This window comes from Rhamphochromis sp. 'chilingali' (genome assembly GCF_963969265.1).
Source record: "Rhamphochromis sp. 'chilingali' genome assembly, chromosome: 10".
In the NCBI taxonomy this organism is placed as follows: domain Eukaryota; kingdom Metazoa; phylum Chordata; class Actinopteri; order Cichliformes; family Cichlidae; genus Rhamphochromis; species Rhamphochromis sp. 'chilingali'.
This window is the reverse complement of record NC_137937.1, coordinates 16,675,904-16,698,316: the sequence shown is the minus strand read 5'-3', so window position 1 is coordinate 16,698,316 and position 22,413 is coordinate 16,675,904. Positions and strand designations below refer to the sequence as shown.

At 38.6% G+C, this 22,413-nt stretch overlaps 1 protein-coding gene across 1 annotated transcript in view; it reads right to left on the bottom strand.

The window, feature by feature from the left end:
* The window catches only part of adgrv1 (adhesion G protein-coupled receptor V1), a 140,303-nt gene that overhangs the window by 34,287 nt on the left and 83,603 nt on the right, over positions 1-22,413 (bottom strand). The window contains exons 83-88 of the mRNA XM_080893582.1: positions 17,275-17,682; positions 16,603-16,775; positions 16,219-16,465; positions 15,905-16,044; positions 14,876-15,036; positions 14,637-14,737 (exon numbers count right to left, since the gene is read on the bottom strand). Coding sequence (XP_080749708.1) covers positions 14,637-14,737; positions 14,876-15,036; positions 15,905-16,044; positions 16,219-16,465; positions 16,603-16,775; positions 17,275-17,682 — 1,230 coding nt within the window. The remainder of the gene's footprint in view (positions 1-14,636; positions 14,738-14,875; positions 15,037-15,904; positions 16,045-16,218; positions 16,466-16,602; positions 16,776-17,274; positions 17,683-22,413) is intronic.

The window sequence follows — 22,413 nt, the reverse complement described above, 5'->3', positions numbered from 1 at the left end:
AGAGCCTGCAGGTCTCAAGCTTTCAGAGGCAGAGGTGATTCAGCAATAGGGGACAAACTCAAAAGCTGTCAACAAATTCACAGTGTCATTAGGGTCATTATTTAAAGTCTGGGGAATGTGGAAATCCAGGCTTGTTTATGCTGTCTCTTTGACTTTGTGAAGACCCCTCGTCCTTATATTCACACAAAAAGTGAATGAAAAATATCAATAGATATCAATACATAAACAATCTACTGATACTCTGTTGAAACTAACCACATTGTTGTTTTTGTTATTGCTGGATCTTTTTGTCACTGCTTATTCTATACTCACACAGCTACCAGCAATAATGTTAACTCCTCCATACAGAGGACTCAATAGTACCACCCACATGAAGCAGTTTTAGCTGCATTCCTAATAGGCCTCCTCTTTCTCCTATTTAGTCTTCAGTCAAAGAGCCTCAGTACTGCTGGAAACTGAAGCTGCTTTTGATCTCAACATGGCTACTTTTAAGAAGTCTCTTGAATTTGTTTCTTCAACATCTGGTGAGAGGAAATCTGGAGACCAGACAGAAAACTCTCTGCAAGCAATGGGACACACACACACACACACACACACACACACACACACACACACACACACACACACACACACACACACACACACACACACACACACACACACACACACACAGCTATAAAAACATTGTAACCAGGTGTTCAAGGTCAGCTCCCTAAGCTCACACACTCAATGGGTCTACTTTGCCCTACCACAAACCTCTGTGTGTCCCACAGTGCATTCATGATGTGGGTGTGATTCAGCCCTCATACTGACTTCTTCAGTTTTCTGCCATGGTTTGACCAGTAAAGACATTTGCTTTATGTTATTCTGCATAAACGGATGAAATGTCATACAGCTACATCAAGGAGGCTAAAATATAGGTCAAATTGTGTTCTATTCACAAATGTTGAGAAATTCTCTACTACAATCATTCACATCTGATTATGACAACCCCGCCATGAACAGTCTTTCCACGCTTACCTGCTTCTTCCAGATTAGCAATATTTCTAAGGTTCGGGATAATTGCAAGTCTAACTACAGTGATCACAAAGCCTGCAGAAACCTACACTGACCTTCTTAAGCTGTTTCATTCATTTCCGTCTAACAAGCCATTGATTAAGAAAACTGATTGATCTGGAGCAGTCCTCAGGGTGTGGCAATGGCTGGCTGTAAAGCCAATCAATTTGTGAAAAACTCTGGATAAGATATTGCTTGCTCCATTCATGCTACTCCTGCCAGCATATCTATCATATACTCTACTTTGGTGTCTCCCTTTGTAATTTAGACTTAATAAGACCAACTGCTGTGACATCATGCATTTAATAAAGTCTCAATTGGCCCTTTCTATCTAACTCAATAAATTATGACTAAACAGGTTGCTTGGACCTTCAACTTAATCTTCTAGTTGTAATTTAACTGGGGGCTCTTGTAATTTTTGCAAGGTACTTGCAGATTGCTTGGATATAAACAATATCTTGACTGCACACTTTTTAACTAGCAGTTAAAATTCTGCCTAATGAGGAAACTTGTTTACAACTTGCATTCCACAACAGGTGAATTCATTCAAAGAAAACTGAGATGGAAATGTGAGTCAAACATGTTCCCTCCTGTGCCTGTGAAGGATTTTCTGTGGGCTTCAAAAAGCTCTAGTCATAAAAATGAGCAGAGCTCAGGGAAGTCATTGATCAGAAACTTCATTCACCGCTGCTGTTGAACTTGGCTCTCGTCATGGAGCTATAGTGACCCCTACAGGTTATTGCGATGAGGGTTTGGTTGCTCAGCCAAAGTTTGTAAGGCAGGGGTTATGTGTGTATATTGGGGGGAGTGGGTTAAATGAGTGGGTCACTTCTTAACAAGATTGCAAACATTTGTGTTTATATCACGTACTCCTGTCTGACCATTTCCATGATCCATGGACCATGGAACCCTTTTTTTTTTTTTTAATAATATGAGTTTTCATCATTTAAAGCTCAAGTTATTAAATCATGTTCAGGAAAATACTGCAATTAGACACACATTACAAACAAACTGCCAAGGCAGACTGATTACAATCTCCTGGTAACCCAAGAGCAAAAGGCCTTTATATAGATATGTCTCAGTCTTTTCAGGAAATATGCCGTTTCCTTCCTAAATTCATTATTTTATGACTCACTGAGGAAGTTGGGTGGCTCACATTTTCTATTTCGGTCCATTGAGTTAGCAAAACAGAGCTAACTCTGTTAGCTCTGCAATGAAACTGCAATGAACTGCAATGAAAGTTTGTAGATTTTACAAACTTTCATTGCAGTTTGTAAAAACTACAACAGCTTTAAAGGACTCACAAAAATGTGTACTGTACAACGTGGCAGTAGCAGAACCATTACTGCGAGTCTGCTATACGTGACAACAACAGGGAGACATCCTGCTCAACTCAACCTAGAAAACGTGTGCAAACATCATGCTGGAATGGCCTCAACAGTTTCGGTGTAAACACTTTTCTAAACTTCCAATGTTCACTCAACTCAACATACAAAGCTCTGCCAAGACAAGCTGTCAAATTCCAAAAATAGAACAGATGATATTGGGGACTTTGACAACTGTAGGCTCCCACTTTGTTTATCATTCACAGTGTCAACAGTCCTGATGGCAAACTGAATGACTCCACATAATCAGGTTAAAGGTGACTGGGGAGTTTAGCAAGTACATTTCTAATCATTGCATTTTAAATCAGCTTGCAGTCACAACACTTTGGCCTTAAATTTAAAAGGAGCTTGCGTGACAGAAAAACATATTTACAGAAATGACAGTAACTGCAGAATAAAACAGGCCCTTGACTTAACTTGCCACAGGAGAGTCTATGCACAGACGGTTTATATAATACCTTTAACTGTTAAAGCAGGTAATGAATGTAAGTTTTAGGCAAGAAAGTTTTTAGAACTCAGTTTTACAGTTGTCCATAAGAATATACTTTCAGGACGTATCACAATTATTATTCACAGTTTTTCAAAAAAAACAAAAAAAAAAACAAACACACTCAGAATTAACTGCTTTTGGGACTTGCTCTTGGATGCATCCTCTTTTTCACAGCTACCAGGCAGGCAACTGTAGAAAATGATCTACTGTGACTTTTAGCTTTATGTGTAAAAATACAAGTTCAGATGCTTCTAAGGTCACCATAGCCCACTTTCAGAAAAGAATTATATGTAACTTTCAGAGGCTACAAAGGTTAGACTCTCTGAACACAACATATGGTTAAACAACCACTAGAATTAATCCATTTGCATTGCTACATATTAACAAATAAACAGGCACACATGCAGCTAGAAGATCAAAAACACAGATATGTAATGTCTTTTAAACATATGCAAATGCAAAGTTAGTAGTACTTCTGCAGTGTAATGCAAACGAGCAGTAAGCTGTCTAGAGTGCAGTTTACTTTATCTGCACAAAAAGTCATCAGTGATGAAGATAATCAGGCTACAATATACAGCGGCGTGAAAAAGTGTTTGCCCCCTTCTTGATTGACGTATTTGTCACACTTAAACGTTTCAGATCATCAAACTAATTTTAATGTTAGACAAAGATAACCTGGGTAAATACTAAATGCAGTTTTTAAATGATGATTTCATTGATTAAGAGAGAAAAGTTATCCAAACTTAACCTGTCTCGTTAAGTTTAAATCATTAAATCATGAATTAACTGTGACTAAGTTCAACTTCAGTAAAAACACTCTGGCCTGATTACTGGCAGACCTGTTGAATCAAGTCCCAAACCCCTTAAATCAGGGGTGTCAAACTGAAATACACAGTGGGCCAAATTCAAAACTGGAACAAAGTCGCGGGCTAACGTTAATACTTATTGAAAAAAAATCTTCCTCCAGATATAAGAATGAATCTTTTCTTATGGACTCAAATAAGTTTTGCTGGAAAGCTGAATATGGAACAAGCAAAGCTTAATACTAAACAATATATATATTAGCTGTATAATACCAGTAGGCCAGCTCTAATAGTAATTTGGTATGGCTTCGCGGGCCAAATGTAATTAGGCCAAATTTGGCCCGCGGGCCAGAGTTTGACACCTATGACTTATGGCAAAGTTACAGTCTCAATCTTATTCTATATTTTTTCTCAGTGTCTTCTTGAGGGACAGTATGTGTATATGTGTACGTGATATTTAATGAATGTTTAAGTGCAGGTTATTGTGCAGACTCAGCACTGAGCATCAAAGAGTTGATTTGTAGTGTGTCACATCAGTGTGGTGGCAGCTGTCCTGGCAGCCATTTTTGGAATTCCATAATATACTATGATTCATATCAGTATGATATGTGAACTGAACTTCAGGTAAGAAGTTATGACCTGCAGGCTATCTGGGTCAGATATAAACCAAGTTTAGGTGGAGTTTATTTTCGTTATGCTGACTTTTTACAGTCAGTTACAACAACTCGTACTGCGTACTAGCTAGCATGACGGAGTTTATATACAGCTGGGCAGGTGCTATGATTTTATTGATGTTGAACTTGTTTTATCTTATTCTATTTATAAGGTTAGTTATTAGTTTCCAACCGTCCCGTAAAAAAACGGAATCGTCTCGTATTCAGAGAAAATATTGCGCGTTTCGTTTTGAGGTGAAAAGGAACACAGTTTGAAAAAGACACAAAGCTGGATTTATTCTGTGTCTTTGCTGCACAGCTGCCTCTTCTGTCATTCTCTCCCCTCCCTCTCCTGTTTCTACTTCAATCATGAAACTGATCAATGATCAGCTAATCGGCTTTTCTCTCTTGTTTGTTTATCGCCCACTTTGCGATAACCAGCGGATGTCGCGCTTAAACAACAGCAGCACGTTTAAACTTGATCAGCTGTTGTAAAAATTTATTTAATATTAATTTATAGTATCAGTTGATGTTTGCTGGAGCCACAGCTGTAAACCTGCTGGTCATGATATCGGTTTGGTTATCTGGTGAGAGGGAAACATGAAGATGAAACCAGGAGATGTCGTTACTGAATCATCAGAGCTGAACAGGTGATGGAGAAACAGGTTTACCTTTTAGGTGACATGAATGAGTTGAAGGGAAGTTATGAACTGTTTCTGAGAGACAAATAACACCAGGATCCTTTTTTATGTAGCTGACAGCTGGTAACTGTGCAGGGGCGGGTCTAGCAAAGTTTTGCCAGGGGGCCAGGTAGGGCATTAAAAGGGAAAGGGGGCACAAAGAAATACTTTTCTTTCTTATGTCATTTAAAAACTTTGAATAAATAATTATCTGAATCTTACAACAAACGTTTTCATCTGATGTAAAAGGTATAGAAATCCATTATTGTACATAGTAATTTTTTTAGGGTCTCATCATAATTTCTTCAGAAGTAGCTAAGTACTGTATAGGATGCCAGTATTTTCCCACATTTTCTAGATACTGTACCAGTACTGTGTGTAAAATGCCATCAAAAAGTCAATTAAGTTTTATTCTTTCTCACCTGTCTTTCTGTCTCCTTTCACTTTTTAAAGGTTGCCATGTTAGAAAAAATATTTTGCTCTGCCATGCTGTTTATTGATGTGGTAAATGAATAGTTTATGAAAATATATCTAAATCTGTCATAAGTAATCAGTAATGGTCATGTCTCACCTCTAGTCTTCTCTGTCTTAATTTCAGGTTTTCACCTTGTGTTGTAGATAGTTCAGGAGGTTAACTCGACCAAGCAGTCTACTTTCGGGTACTGTTTAGAATACCAGAATAGGGAGGATGGTGTAGGTTTAAGTTTATTAGACTGATAAATATATACCAACAAGACAGTGTACATCACTGTTACAACGGCGTTTGTTTGCATTCAAAGGATTTATGGTTTTTCCTATAATACCTGGTGGGCCGGTCTCTAGTCAAAATGCCCGGGCCCAGTCCAGCCCTGATTATACATAAATGGAAAAAACTTGGAACAGTGATGAAGCTTCCGAGGAATGACCGGCCGACCAAAATTACTCCAAGAGCACATCGACAACTTATCCAGGAGGTCAAAAAAGAACCCAGAACAACATCAAGCTTCTACATGTCTCGCTTAAAGTCAGAGTTCATGATTCATCAATAAGAAAGAGACTGGGCAACAATTGCAGCCATGGGAGAGTTCAAGACAAAAAACACTGCTGACCAAAAGAGATACAAAGGCTCGTCTTACATTTGCCAAAAACATCTTGATCATCCACATTTTTGGGGGAAAATATTCTGTGAACTGTCGAGACAAAAGCTGAACTTTTTGGAAGGTTTGAGTCACGTTGCATCTAGCATAAGAATAACATAGCATTTATATAACACATCCTACTAACAGTAAAATATAGTAGGTGGTAGAGTGGGAATGTTTTGCTGCCTCGGGACCTGGAAGACTTGTTGTGGTAAATCTAACCATGAATTCTGCTGTCTACCAAAACATCCTGAAGGAGAATTTCCGACTATCTGTTCATGAGCTCAAGCTGAACACTTGGGTTCTGCAGCAGGACAATGATCCCAAACAGACTTGCAAGTCCACCTCTGAAAGGCTTAAGAAAAAAAAAGACGAGTTCAGAGTGCCTTACTCAAACTTCTGACCTGAATCCAATTGAGATGCTGTGGCATGATCTTAAAAAGCCGGTTGATGCTCAAAAATTTTGCAAAGAAAATGCAGGAAAGAAAATAGACTGACGTCATTCATTTAAACAGGGCTGATTTTCATACTGTGGTGGCAGAAGGGAGATTTAGCCTGAGTGTTTCAGCGAACTGAGCCAGGGATAGAGAGTCCAATTATCACAAGTGGTTTATGTCTGAGAATCACTCACTCTTCTTTATCTGCAGTAGTGTGCTCGAACACAAACCCTAAGGAACAACATGTCAGCAGAAGTGTTGCATATCTGCTTAACCTGTGGGTTATTGTACAGGTGAGCTGAGCCTGTGTGCATTCTCATTACCTTGTGTTTAATTTGCTATTGTGGTAAAAATAAATGTTGTCTCCTGTGTGTACTCTGTACTCTTTCTTCAGGGTAATCCACAGCCTGCAGACTGTTTTGCTACATCTACATATACTGTCATTGTTTAAACTAATGAGTCACACCAGTTACACCCAGCCACCTTTAGAGGGTTAGAAAGAAGAGACAGAGACAGAGTGAAACAGCCTTTTGCTGGTAATGTCACAGCTCCAAGCAAAGGCTACCTGCTGCCAGAATGATAAAGGGGACAAAGAATAGAAGAAGGGACACTACTCAGTATTTTGTCATGTAAAAGCAGTGAAAGAAGGGGAAATCAGAGAAACAGAAAAAACAGATGAACATAAGGAAATGAAGGTAAGAGAAAGTCAGGCAGTTGGCTATTACTGTACAGTGTTGGCTCATTTTTCAGTAACAGGTAAGAGACATGGACACAATGAATAGTGAGCGTGTAGAAGAAAAATGCTGCTGACTTTAACAATAGATGGAACAAATTAAGATAAGAGGAGCTAGGCAAACAAAGGCACGTGTTCGAGTAGAGTATCTCCCAAAAGGCCTTCCTTACCCCTCCACTGTTCTGTTACACACACACACACACACACACACACACACACACACACACACACACACACACACACACACACACACCGTGGCTCCTGCAACATGAGCATTTCCTGGAACCCATACACAAACGGTGACACAGGCCTCAGCTACTGACACTTATACCCTTAAATACCTTGTGTGCCATTTGCTCAACTCTGAGACAGTAATGCATTTAATAGGGACATGCTGTGTTTTAGCCTGCTATTGACTTTTTAATAACTGCATGAAACAATAACACCCTAAGATTTAGATAGAAACTGTACAAAATTTGAGACATTTGTCTGAGAGGGACAGGCTGGTAACCATTATGTTTTCTTGCTATTTTCCTTCTTTTGTGTTCTGATTTATAAACTCTTGTGGGTTTAAACACATAATAGGACAAGCTAGGCATGTACTCTGACGTCAACCAGAGAATCAGACCCTAAAAGACATTCAAAACCCCCCAATGTCTACTGATTCATGACGGGAACAGATACATTTCCTCAGGAAAAACAGAGTCTCAGAAAGACTCATGCTGATCTTATCTTCTGTACAAAACTACGTCTTTGACCACACATTTCATACGTCTCCCCTCCCTGAACACCTGAGAAACTGCATGCATTCGTTCAAACCCTACCCCACTCCTTCACCACATGCACATACACAGTGACGACAGACAGGAACTTTTAGGAATCTTGTCAGCAAGCACACAACTTCTGTATTCTCCTCAGAGATGGGAAATGACAGCAGTGGTTGTTGTGCAAGAGGAAAAAGAGTTAGCATAGTGTTTATGTGTGTGTGACTTTGTGCATGTGGATACAAGGGCAGACTTCTGAATGCTGGATTTGGTCCCAGAGCTAACAGGAAATCCTTTATAACCAGAAGTAAGAGTCACCTAAACACCTCCCATGTACTGGAATAAAGCAATGGCAACACAGGGGTAAACACTTTACTGAATGTGTGTGGGAATGTCTGTCTGAGACGTGGCGGTGGGCTGTTTAATCCCAAAGGAAGAGTAATTTAATAGTATTTTTTATATATATATATAATTTTTTTCCCGCATACAGAAACTGGATGTGTTCAAGCATGCCCACATTTCCATTCCATTGTGTTTTTGACAAGTAAATATATACATCCAATATAAGAATTTATATTTTTTGTCAATAATATATAAATAAAATATAATTAAAAAAATTATGGGTTAATATTATAAATCTAAAAAAAAACTTGGGAATGTGAAATATCAGTATTTAGTTACTTTAACTACAATGTATTGAAAGTAATTCTTAACCATCTTAGTCTTTAACTCAGATGGCCAAAGTTGTCCATTTCAGTGACATACAGTGCATGTGAAAACTGATGCTTTCAGTATCATATCATGTCCTGTTTGGAAATAATCATAGTGTTAAAAAATACTTTTTTGGCAACAGGAAAGAGAAAATGAGAAGCTGAAAGAGTGAAAAAAAGTGAAATGTGAAACAATCAACTTCAATCTGGTTGCGCATTGCACAGTTTCCACCCAAACTTTCTGTTTCTACAGTTACTGACTTGTATTTCAGCAAACTACTGACAGCAAGATTTTTTTTAACAAATACACATTTCTGTAGTTTTACTACAGTATAAAACCACAGTGGATTTTAAATGAAACAATAAAATCTGACTGAAATGCAAATTAAACAAAACTCTAATTTTTCATTTTAACTAACTATTTAAGAAGTACAGCATTGGTCCCCGTGTTCAGATGCTCATAAATAAGTGGACAACACCAAACAATCATTATGCTTTCATAACAGTGAGTATAAGAATTATTTTTAATATTTGGATTAAAACATTTGCAGTCAATCACTGCCTCAAGTCTAGAACCCATGGATATCATCACCTATTGTGTTTCCTCTCTTGAGATGTTCAGCCACCTTCAGTTGCTGTTTGTTTTTGGATCTTCAGTTATGTATTTATATTTATGTATTTAACTGGACAATAGGTTCTTATTTTATTGCTGACACTGTCGATTCTAAGATCTGCTTAGAAAGAATATACAATTGATCAGGAATAACCATGGAAACACATATATTTTCACATTCTATTGCACAGAATGTACTTCATAATTATATTATATTATATTCATTTAATTTTATTTTTGAAAGTCATTATCTATCATACTATCAGGATAAGACAACCTCCTAAACAAGTCTAACCATACGGTAACAGGTCTTTCTCCATTTCTTCCCCAACCCTATGATAATCTTTTCAAAATAAAATAAAGGAGCATATTCCAAAGCAAACAAAACCCTGAAAATTTCAATTTTCCTATTTAATACCATTTAGTTTTCTTTTTCATTTTTCCATCTCTAAGCATCTAAGCAATATCTGTCAATGTAAAACAAAATAATTGTGCATATACGACCAGTACTTATGTAGCACACTGTTAAATTTACACTCAGACAAAAACAGATAGACAGGCCGACACACCTACAGCGGATGTGACAAATTTTTATTTTCCTGACGCAGTGGCCTTGACAGTGGCCACTGCCTGTAGGTGTCTTATTACTGGCCCAGATCAGTTCCAACCTGTCTGACTATAAAACACCTTCAGCAAGATTTTGTGTCTGCAGTACTGCTGGATGAGTCCTCTTACTAAACCTATATATCTAAACGTATACAGTCTGAGCTTTATACATTTGAAAAAAAAAATCCCAGAAGATTAAGAAACACATATTAGAACACACATTACTCAAGATGTGCTGCAATAGTTTGTAGAAATCTGATTGACATTTTCTTCTTCTTTAAGATGGTAAACATCACATCACACAATCTGGATATAATATCATAGTAAAGTTAAAAGTTTGTGCAATCTTCTCTTTCATCTCAGTCCTGTTTGCTTCATCATCTGCCTCTCTTGCTTGTACCAGCACTGCTGTCTTAGTTTTCATGGTGATTTAGCAATTAAATGTCCTACCTCTGGTGCCCTTGGGTCTTTGGCATTTTCTAACTAAATACTAAAGAGGTAAAAAGCACGACAGCAAAAATACTGAGACAGTAATGCAATTAAACTACACAAACTGAACCAGAAGGCTCCACTTTCTCATTTAAAAATGTATTTTTGTTATTTGGCGTCATTAAACCTAATAACCTCAGTTGTGCAAGGCAGTGCCCCTCAGGTAAGACAACACAGTACTTCCTGAATCTAGCTATATACTCACACAGACAGGTCCAGAAGTCTTATAAATACAATGCAAATACAATTTTATATAGTATATCATTGTCATATTATTAACACGCAAGCAGCTAATTACTATAATTTGTCTAAATTCTGGCTTTATTTGATAGTGTTACGCTCGCTCTAGTGGTCACTGTTGGGTGACATAAGTTCAAATTCAGTCTTAGATAATGGTGAAATGCAGCGAGTGTGCAATTAAGCATTTTTCTCTTAGTAAAGTCTAAAAAATATACCGTTGTGACTGTAAAATAAATTAATGCATTGACTATTAATGGTGGCTAGCACTGTTGCCTCACACATCAAGAAGGTCCAGAGTTCCACTCCACCATCTGGCCACCATCCGTGGCCTTTCTGTGTGGGGTTTGCATGTTCTCCCACAGTCCAAAGACATCAAAGTAGTGAGGTTAGGTTAACTGGTAATTCTAAATTGTCCATAGATGTGAATGTGTATCGTTATATGTGCTAGCCCTGCGTCAGATTGGCAACCTGTCCAGGGTGTACCTGCCTCTCGCCCTATGAAAGCTCAGATATTCTCTAGCGCCCCCCTGAGAAGGATAAGGTTAAGCGAAGAGAATGGATGATGGATGGATGGATAGATGGATGGTTCTTTTGTAAATTGTTTTCTTGATTTAAAAGATTTAAATATGTTTAAGAAACTATCCTGCTTGCTCATGCTAGGTTGTTTGTATAGTTACAGTAAAAGGAATAAAGAGTATATTTTTACATGTTTAACTAGACAAGCACATCTAAACAACCAACAGAGTTTCAGCCCCCAAAAATCTGTAAAGTAGAAAAATTAAACCCAATTAAAAATGATTGCTGCTAGCATTCATAAAGGAAACCGATCCAGTATTAAATATTTGTGAGGGAGAAAAGAATGGGACACTTAAACGAAACTAACCACTAACTGGTTCAGATAAGGGCTGATCATTCCTGCACGTTAAGTTGGAGTAAGCTTTGCCAATATTGCTCATATGCTCATATCCCCCTAAACTCAGGAATGAGGAATGTACATGAGGTGCCTTTCCTCCCTACTGTGTGCTTCAAATCCCTCCAAAACATTTATTTTGGAGAAGGGTTACAACTTTGATCTCACGTTTGCAACATACTATCTTTATTCTTCTTCTCTGGCCATTCTTTGGTATGATACCTTACTCACTTAATGATTACAAGCCACCGTGGCCCAGATGCAGCAAAACAGACTTTCTTCTTACAGCCCTTTAACTGTTTAGAAGTAATTAGGAGCTCCTTTATGGCCTCCCAGACTATTACACGCATCATTCTTATTGTGATCTTTGTTGTTTCAACTCTTGGGAGGGTAGCAATAGTTTTATATTTACTTGATTAGTACACAGTCTTTCTGACGGTATGTTGTAGGAGGTCGAAATCTTCAGAAATGGTTCTGCAAATCTTTTTAGTCTCAAGATAATCAATTAACATTTTTTCTGAAGTGCTTTCAAATCAAACCCATGATTAATTTTCTTGATTGTGTTATGAAGTTCAGACTGTCCAGAACATTCCAAAGATTTCCAAAGTCTAATATTTTTGACACATTTGGTTTACTTAGCTTTCTTTATCTTATTTTGTATCTTGTATCATAAAATAATAAAAAAGGTCAGTTGATATTTTAACTGATATTTATGTAGATATACAGAATATCTCAAAGGAGTCACAGACTTTTCTTCTGCAGCTGCTTTCTTCTACCGTGGCTGCTTATTTATTCATGTGATCAGTTGCATTTGAAACACATGGTTTAGTTGTTACAGTTTATTACACAATAAAGTTGAGAGAATTTTCACGGAGAATGTACAATTTATCTTTTAAATTAATACATACTTACTGAAGTGTACCTGTAATATTAAAAGAGGAAAATTTCAGAAGTATGCTAAAAACCTTTGCCAAACAAGTAAAGAACACATTTAAAATCATGACTTTAAACAATGAAAATGATTACTTGCTAATCTTAAAAGATCAGCACAAGATTCTTTTGATACGCAGAGGATTAGAGAACAGTGGAATGGCCTTAAAATTGCCTGTGATAAGGAAAGCTAGATCCACCCAGTGCAACTGATTGGTCAGCAGATGGTAGTTTTATAAGCACTGGTCTGCTGCTAACTGCTACCTTGAAAAGCCAGGGTTGCCTCGCTAACCCCAAATCCTGCTTCGTCACTCAACTTACAGACTGTTTAAGAGAGGTGAAGTATTATGTAAGTTCTCTTCAGTGTACGGTAGCAGATGCAGAGAGAAATTCATCAAACTGGCAGCTCTAATTTTCTCCACAGAGAGGGCAAACTCAGTGAATGATTACAGCCAACACAGATGGCATACCCTGCCTGCCAGAGGTGGTTGGAGTTGGATATGATCCTTCAAATCAGTGGTGATGTGTAAGCTACAACCCACAAATATGGGAGACATTTGTGTTACTAATAACATTTGGCATCTATTCTGATATATATAAAAAGAAGAAAAACAGCACTGTCACTGTATCAGTGATAGCCACAGCTTGACCAGGAAAAGCTGACTATGAGCTTGCAAGAACAAAGCATCTCTCTCTTTCTTTAAATGACACGTTTGCAGAAGGATTAGATGAATGCAATTAACATTCTTGATTGACAGGTAGCATTTTTAACAAAAACAAACAGAAAAACAGAGTCCTCTTTGTGAATATGCAACATTTTCAAGACATTAAGTGGTAAATATTCTGACAGAACAGTTATAAAAAAGGACCCTCCTGGCAAATTGTTGAGGTAATTGATTTATGTCCAAATACATGTGTCATCCACTTTGTGGATAATTATTTAAAAATAAAAGAAAGAAAGAAAGAAATCAGACTGTCTAAAGAAATCTGCTCCAAGTGATTTATATAAGAAAAAGAGTTTTTTCAGCAAGCCACTTGACATACAAGCTAAACTGAATAAGTGAAGACAAGATGTGACTTGATCTAATTCAATTCAGCACATCCCACCCATCATTATCTCCGAAATACTTCCAGCACTAACAAAAGACCGCTTAAAGGCTACATTTTAACATCAGAACCTACAATCAGATAGGCCTTCAGCAAGCTTTTCACAGCTGGCTTTGACTAAAAGGCTAGAAAAATGCAAACATTTCGAATCCCTAGACCAAAGTTAGACACACGCACTATCGAGGAAGAAGGCATTATTATACAGTAACGTACAAACTAGGAAAGAGAACAGGGTGGAATTTTCCATCCAAAACCCTTTTAGGTTCAGGGGCTCTGCCTGGGCCATAAACGGGTCTACTCCGAGGTGGCTAGCCCCCAGGGACCTCTTTAGAAATGACTTGTGTTTGTCAACCAAAGAGAGGGGGACCAGTGGAAAATTACCAGTCCCGCACTCAGTCACGCAAGCACACATGCACACACACAAACACACACACTTGATCAGGACCACCTGTAGCCACATATCTACCTCGCTCAATGGTTATGTGACAGCTTGCGTTTTTAATGGGTGAGGGTGCGGGGGGCATGGTTGCGTTGTCAGGACGCACCAACCCGCAAACTACGCAAACGATGACACTGGATGATGTTCGCATCCATGCACATTTCCAAGAAAATATCCGCGACATGTCTAGCGTGCGACGTGTGACTGTGGGTGTGTGAGTGAGTGCACAGTGAGCAGCTTTAAAATGCTCTAAGCGAATGAATCCACGTATGAGTGCTGTGTTAATGTTTGCAACCCACATATATCTAATATGCTGGTCTACTGGAGCACAGAGAAATGGATGCCTCAACAACAATTCCCAGAGGTGCCCTGTCATGTACATTTGCACCTGATGCAAAGAGATGAGAATACCAAAGAAACTAATGCTGCATTCAGAGTTTAAAAGCAGAACAAGATCCAAACTAATGCTTTACCTGAGTTCCAAGGCAGCTCACCATCATGTGAGTGAGCAGTTTGGCAGCAAACATGGGGAAACGGGAGCACAGCACATGGGATATTATGGCCAATGCAAAGCCTGTAGACAGAGAAGTCAGCATTAATGATACTTAATTAAGTGATTTATTTGAATCCATTTATACAAGTGGGGATGTACATATGGAAACTCCACAAGGAGGGTAAAAAGATGAGAACTCAAGGGGAGAGTGTGTTGTACCTGAGATACAGATAAATCCTGAAGCAAAGAAGGCTTCATTGTAGGATGCAAGCTTTGCAAACTCAGCATGGGCTGCATAGATAGACAAGTGCGTGCATGCACACTCAACATAATTCCCACTTTCTTCCACAACCCTGCAGTATTGACCATTTGATGACCAGCTAAAGGGAAGACAAAAAGAGACAATAAGAGACGAGACACTACAACAGAATATAACAAAATACGAGCAAAGCAAATACAAAGAGCAATGAGTCTAACCATGCCCATGATTGTGTGCTTTTGTTCTCTGACATTTTGGCTTCTTTGAGTTTGTTTTATTATTATCTACAGTAACCTTTACTTTGCAAAGAATGTGTGAGACAAACCAGAGCATAACCATGTTTGTGTTAGATTCACTGTTACTGTGATTCTGACTCTCTCTCTCTCTCTCCATATTTTGCTCTCTCTTGGTATCACTTGCATAATAAATTTTGCTTCCTGGGGTACGTCCTCCAAGTAGCTGCTCTGTCCAAACCAAACCTGCCAAAAACACTGTGTTCCTGCCAAGTCCAATTTCAATCCCCAGGAATGTCCTCAACAAAGTAACTCAATGTGGGATGATTCAGCATGCAGGAGACTGAATGTGTAGATATAAAGGAGAAAGATACGGCATCAGCCACAGAGAGGCCTTATTGAGAGGACAAACTAGGAACTCTGCCCTTTATTTAGCAAACTATTACCCAAAATAAGTATAAGGAAGACAAACAGAGGCCTTCTTTAGATGCTAATCAAGCCATGTGTAGTCTTAAATAAGGAAAGCAGTACACTGGTTGAGCTAAATTACGTCGAGTAAAAAATAAATTAGTAGGCAGACACTAGAACTAGAAAAAACCTCAGCAACTGATATTATCAGGTAACAAAAATAAATGGAAATATTTGTATATAAATAAAAATATACATCTTATATTTTTGTATATAATGTGCACGTTCTATTTTTAGTCTATCTGAGAAACAGTTAAGCTTGAATCTCATTTAATGTGTTTTTGTTACCTTCCAGTGGTCTGGTTCCAGAGAAGGCACTGAGACTGGCCTGGTTTAACCTGCTGACCGGGGCTGTGGATACGATACACCACCTCGTTGCCATCTTCCAGAGGTCGTGACCCTCTGCCCTGGAGACTGGCTGAGAATACCTACGTATAACCAGATACAACAGAAGACGGTTCAGTTGCAGAGCAGCCACCAGATTAATGGCTGCTTTATATCAGAGCCATACTGCCACCTGCTGTTTAAAAAAAGAAAAGGAGATTTTGACATTTTAACAATTGCTCATGATTTTTCAATGAAGTCAGTGTCCCAGCACCTACTTTCCCATTGAGAGCAGTAGCTGCATCACTGGTGCGAAACCAATGTTCATTTCTAAACTCGGTCAGCTGCATCCTGTTGAGGTTGCCACAGTCCGCAGTTAAAACTGCTGGTACTGGCAGCAGAGTATTTGGGAGCTGGAAGAAGTCTGCATTACGGCCCCTGAACTTGTATCCATTAATTTCTGTGGGGTACCACTGGAAGGCAGAGATGTTCATATACGGACAAGTTTCCAGGACTGTAACCTTTCTGGAGAAAAATTTTACAAAGAAGAAATTGTAAATCCAAGCACGATTTAACATTAATTTGTGAGGTAATATTCATCTGTATTACAATAAGGTGTACCATGCAACTCTTCACTCATTTAGAACATTTAGGACACTCACATCTCACACTGACTATGTTTAAGGAGGGAGAATGCAAATCGCTCCGCCACCTCAGCAAGGTGGCTGACACCTCGAGTGTCGACTCGACTGGGATTGGCCAAGGCACACAACAGGTTATAGGTCAAATTCCGGCTGTTGTTCTGTAAAGGAGCTCTTTCTGCCTCTGCAAGCACCTGGCTCAGAAGACAGAAAGGATGAGAAAGACTGAGGAGCTCTGAGTAAACTTTAGTGCTGTTATTCACACATCCAAAGCACTCACCTGAGTTACTTTCTTTAGTTTGACCTTCAGGGTCATGCGCATTGTGTGTGCTCAGAATGCATTTTTCTCTGTAGTCCCTACTTCTTATTTAGTCTTTCTAAACATGTCCCTGTATATTCTGTTTATTCTTTTGTGCAGCTGGTTAAGAAGATGCAATAAATAGATTCTAATTTCAACTTCATGATAGCAGCAATCTTATTAAGTGAGAACTAATGAATGACAGACTGGTCCACAGAGCTATCAAAGTAGCTCATGGGAGGCGATGTATGGTCTTTAACTAAGCTGACAGACACAAACAACTACACTGACTCACAGTCACATGCAATCACATAGATTATCCAATATTTTATACACTTATGCAGTAATTAAAAAAAACTTTTTTCTTGGTATAAAAACCAGATGATTGGGCTTACCTTCCCCAGACCTTCAAACACAGCGATCATCTGCTCATTATTGAGAGGTGGACTGACTTTATCTATTAGTCCCTGCAGCACCAGGTCCAATGTAGGAGTTTCAAGGGGTTGATGCAACTGGTCCAGTAAGACCCAGACAGCTTCACTTGCTGCATTTGACACCAGAGTCACATTAGCCAGGCCAAACTGGGAGTGTACTGTGGCACCTCCTGTTGGATTGTATAGTTCCACTTGGAAGCGCTTAGGTGTGGGTAAGGATGAGGCACGGTCAGGTGTTAGGTAAATCTCCAGTGATGTGTTACGTTTGCCCACATCAAAAGTCAGCTGGCCCTCCTGCTTAGGGAAGTCCATCCCTGCTTCAGCAGGCCAGATTATAAATGGACCCACCACCTCTTCTCTGGAAAGCTCCTAGAAGAAGAAAAAGAAATAAAAACATGCTAAACTCTGCTGGACTTAATTAAAGGAGCAAGTGAAGAATGGAGTTATATAACCACCATCATATTTAAAGAAATGTATAAAAGGTGACACAACATATAAAGTTTTCAGCTGAAAAGAATGAACAAATCATACATTAAACTTGTAAAGGCACAACTTCCATTTGGTATACAATGGTCTAAATGCAAATAAAGCCCAGTGAAGTTGCCCAAGTCATGATAATTAGGCTGAAAACAACCAAAATGTGAACCAAATGGGGACTGGGCTTTTATTATTCAGCAAACCTGGTGTCTCACAAAATGCTTTGAGAGATGAAAGCGGATGACCCAGCCGTGTGAGGTTTTTGATTTTTTTTAGAGTGCACTCAACAATCTTTCATCTTCACTTTCAAAAAGTACAAGCACCAGTAGATACTTTACGCCTTGGGGCTATGTGCAGATATCTTTAATCATAATCCCTCATAGAGAAGGAGGGCGATGATGAGATTAAAGAGGTGAGGAGAGGGGGAAAACTTTGGTCTCTGTCTGTGTACTTCATCAATAAACCATTACGTGTATTAAAATATATAAAAAGCATTCATGACAGACAAAATAAGAGGCAACAAAACAAAATGTATTTTTGTAGTTGGAAAAAAAAAGCTTAGATAAAAGCTCATAATAACAAACCCTTGCAGAAGACTGAAAAAAATTAATATAATAAGTCTTGGTGCTTAATTGCTCAAAATGGCTTAAATAATAAAAAATAGATCTGTACACTATGAGATGTCTATTAAAGCCAAGGTCTTAAAGTCAGCTTAACTGGTCCAGAAATAAACAGTTAAACATTTTTCTGGAGTTACGATTTCATTTCAGTAGGTAAATAGTGTAAAACATATTTGCTAATATAGGAAATATCTGTTACACAGAGTGGTGATAGCATGACACGTTCAAGGTAACAGTGAATGAGCAACAACTGGACTTAAATACATAAATAGCCCTTTTTGAACTAGAAGTCATAGTCATACATTTCATTCACACCCAAATGCATTGGGGACAATCGAAGGTTCAGTATCTTGCCCTTTGACGTGTGGACTGATAGCATTGGGGACTGAAGCACTGATTAGTACGCATAGCCACAGCTGCCCAACATAAATGATTCCATGTTGGTTAAAGACCAAACCAATCAGCTGCATATAAACTGCAAAAACTCAAAATCTTATCAAGTATATTTGTCTTGTTTCTAGTCAAAATTTCTCATCACACTTAAAATACGAGAAATCAGCTACAGAGTAACATTTCAGTGAGATATAGGAACTTGTGAAAAAGTCTTGAAAACATATTGTTTTATTTTTTGTACCTTTTAACATTTCACAAAGTAAACTTGTTTTGTATTATGAACACATGTTTTTGTTGGCTGGTTAGAGTTGCATGGATCGCAGATTTATCCGTTTTTTGTGAATATAAGCTGCTGACTGGTGAGCAGAATTTTCAGCTTGGTACGTTAGTGTTCATCGTCAGTTAATCATCAAACATATTTAGTGCTTATAACAAATATATTATGCTAAATAAAGACAGATTTTTCCACAATGTATATGATAGTAAGAGTTAGTAAACCTCTATTAAAGTCTCCCTCTGCAGTCTGTTGTTTCTTAGCTTCAGCATTGAAACTGAATTTAAAACAAAACATAGATGACATTCTGTTGCCTCGGCAACCACCAAGATCTCACTGCCTACAGACATTCAGTAACTCTCATTGGATAATGTTAATAAATATCTTTCACTAAATATGAACGTTTTCTACCTGTCCTTGTTTAAATTATGAAAGAAGTTATTATGCCTGAGAATCTCTAGAATGTCGAATACTTTCCACTAAACAGTTGTCTTCTACTTTGGTTAGTTTTTTTAACAACCATTTAAAAAACATATTTTTCTTTAGTTTTATTTTTTACTGCAATTCCTGTAGAGTAGCTTTTATAGTGTTAATTCAGTATGTGCTACAAAATAAAAGCCTTTCCTTTACATTAGGTTTGTGGGCATTTTATTTTGAATTGTTCTAATCATGGCACTTCAAAGGAACAGCGCATCACAGGAACAGCCTGTGATGTCACTGTGCACATTCTACTGAAAAACCTATAAATAGGGGAGACATTCAACCAACTTCAGTGGATCTCGGATGGCAGAAACACAAAACAACCTGGTTGTTAAAACAAAGACAAGGCAGACGCAGAGAAACGCAGACGCAGAGAAACGCAGACGCAAACGCTGACGCATCTACAATGGCAGAAGCAAAAAAAGCTGCACAACCAAATACTGAAAAGCCTCCTGTGGCACAACCACCAAAGGAAACGGTTGTGAAACCAAAGAAACAACAAAAGCAAAAACAGAAAAGAGTGGCTGAAGAACCAAGAAGACCAATTACTCGGGCATATGCCCGGGCTCTTCTTGAAGCTCAAAACACCACGGGTTATGGAGCAAACCCGAAAAATGAAGAAGTGCAAAAAAACACTGAAGCCACTCCTGAAAAAGAAAAGGCTGAATCCCTCCCCATTTCAAATGCAAAGGAGGACATGGAGAGAGAGGGAAATGGGAAGAACCACAGCAGACCAAACCCTGTGCCTAATGGGGGGACTTGGCAATATCAGCCCAATCCCACATCTAGACCCCCGTTTAATCCCTGGCACGAGATTGCTGCTCTCAGACACCAACTGGAAGCCTCCCAATACCATCAGAACAACCTTTACTGTAAAATGGTAGGTGCAAACAAGAGGGCCTCTTATCACCAGCTTGAGGTGAACAAACTTCGTGAAGAAATTCACGAGAACAAGCGAAATTATGAGGAAACGATTAAAGACCTCATAGAGCAGCTGGAAGAGGCTTCTAGTAATAAGCCCAATGACATCAGTGAGACAGACACTCTCACAAATGACAATGAAGCTATTGTCATATTGGATGAGGTGATTGCTACCCTGCAGGACCAAATCAGCCACCCTACCACAGAGCAGTGTGTGGAGTCTGCCACTCCAACCACAGAGGCTTCACACACTGACTCTGTAGGACTGAAGTCCTCTAAGGAGGCTGAATTTGAGCTCAAATGTAGGATTCAGCAGGAGCAGATTGAGATGCTCCAGAAACAGCTCCTAGCAGCTCAAAATCAGCTTGAAGAGCAGGCCGTTAAACATAGGCAGGAGCAGGAGACACTCAACCTGGAAATCAGTGACCTGAAATCCCAGCTCTGCCCCAACAAGGCCCTTCATGATTTGAAGAGAGAATCTCCTGAGCGAGAGCTGAAAGAGGCCAAAGATTGCTCACTTAAAATCCCACAGCAGCACAAAGAACAAAATTCCACTGCTGCAAATGAAATGCATAAATGTGAGCCTCTGAAAGAAAACGAGACTGGAGAACAGGAGAAGATGGAAAAAGAGGACTCACTGCCATCCACTGCAATGTCTCTGCAGGAGCCTCAGAAAGAAAAAGACACCACAGAACAACAGAAGATCGAAAAAGAAGAGTCAGCTGCATTTTCTGTACAGGAATCTTTGCAAAGTCTACAAGACAAACAGAAAATGCTCAATGTCAAGGTGGCTGAACTCGAGAATGAAGTTAAGAGCCTGCCAGAGATTCCGCCAAGTAAGAAGAAGAAGAACAAGAAGAAGCGGAACTGTGTGCGTCCCCAATTTCACATAATTGGTGTCAACATCAAGTCCTAAAAATCATATTTATATACAACTAAATTGTCAGTGAACATTTGAACCCCTCTCGGTCGAGACAGAAGGCCACCCCTTCCTGAGCCCGGTTCTGTCAGAGGTTTCTTCCCATTAAGAGGGAGTTTTTCCTCTCCACTGTCGCAAAGTGCTTGCTCATAGGGGATTTGGGGGCTTTTTTTTTAACACCAACCACTGGTAAGTTCACTGACATCAAATTTAAGACTCAGCAAATATGGAAATGGATCATCCGTCATCAAGTGAGGAATCATCCATTTAAAACATGTTTGCTGAGTCATATTTAGTTGTATATAAATATGATTTCTGTCACACTCAGGCCAATCACAGACTAATTTGGACAATTGGTAAAAAATAAATAAATTGAAAAAATTGAAAAAAAGTAGTTGTGTCATTGTTTCGTGTAGATTTCAAATAACATGCCATTTTATGTCAACATATTTCTGTTACATTTGTAGTGCTCGTGGTTTTATATTCTTATGATCCTGTTTGTTTGATGAGTATATCCTTCTTCCTTACTTCACATATTTACTGCTGCTTGGCTAGCTTTAGTCATGCTAGCATCAGCACGGGTAGAAACAGATACACATCAGAGACATCACATGTAGCTTGTGTTTATGTTCAGAGTGACATCTGATTTAAAAGCAGGCAGCAAAGCACTGAGCAGCATATCAGTCAGCACAGAAAGCAAATGCCATAAATGTCATCAATTAGGCTGGAATAGTTTGTTGTTTGTCTTCTATTGTAAGTGCTTTACATTTCAGCATGACATCCTGTATGTGTCCTACACTGAGGACACTTGAAACTGGTCATTTTCTTAGAATGGAGCTAAAGATAAAAACAAAACAAAACTTTCATAAGAAACCTTTATTCTGCAGTAAGGGACATTAAAAACCTAATAATGTTATCATTAAAAATATTAAAATGTGAAGTAAATGGTAAATGGTAAATGGCCTGTATTTATATAGCGCTTTACTAGTCCCTAAGGACCCCAAAGCGCTTTACAC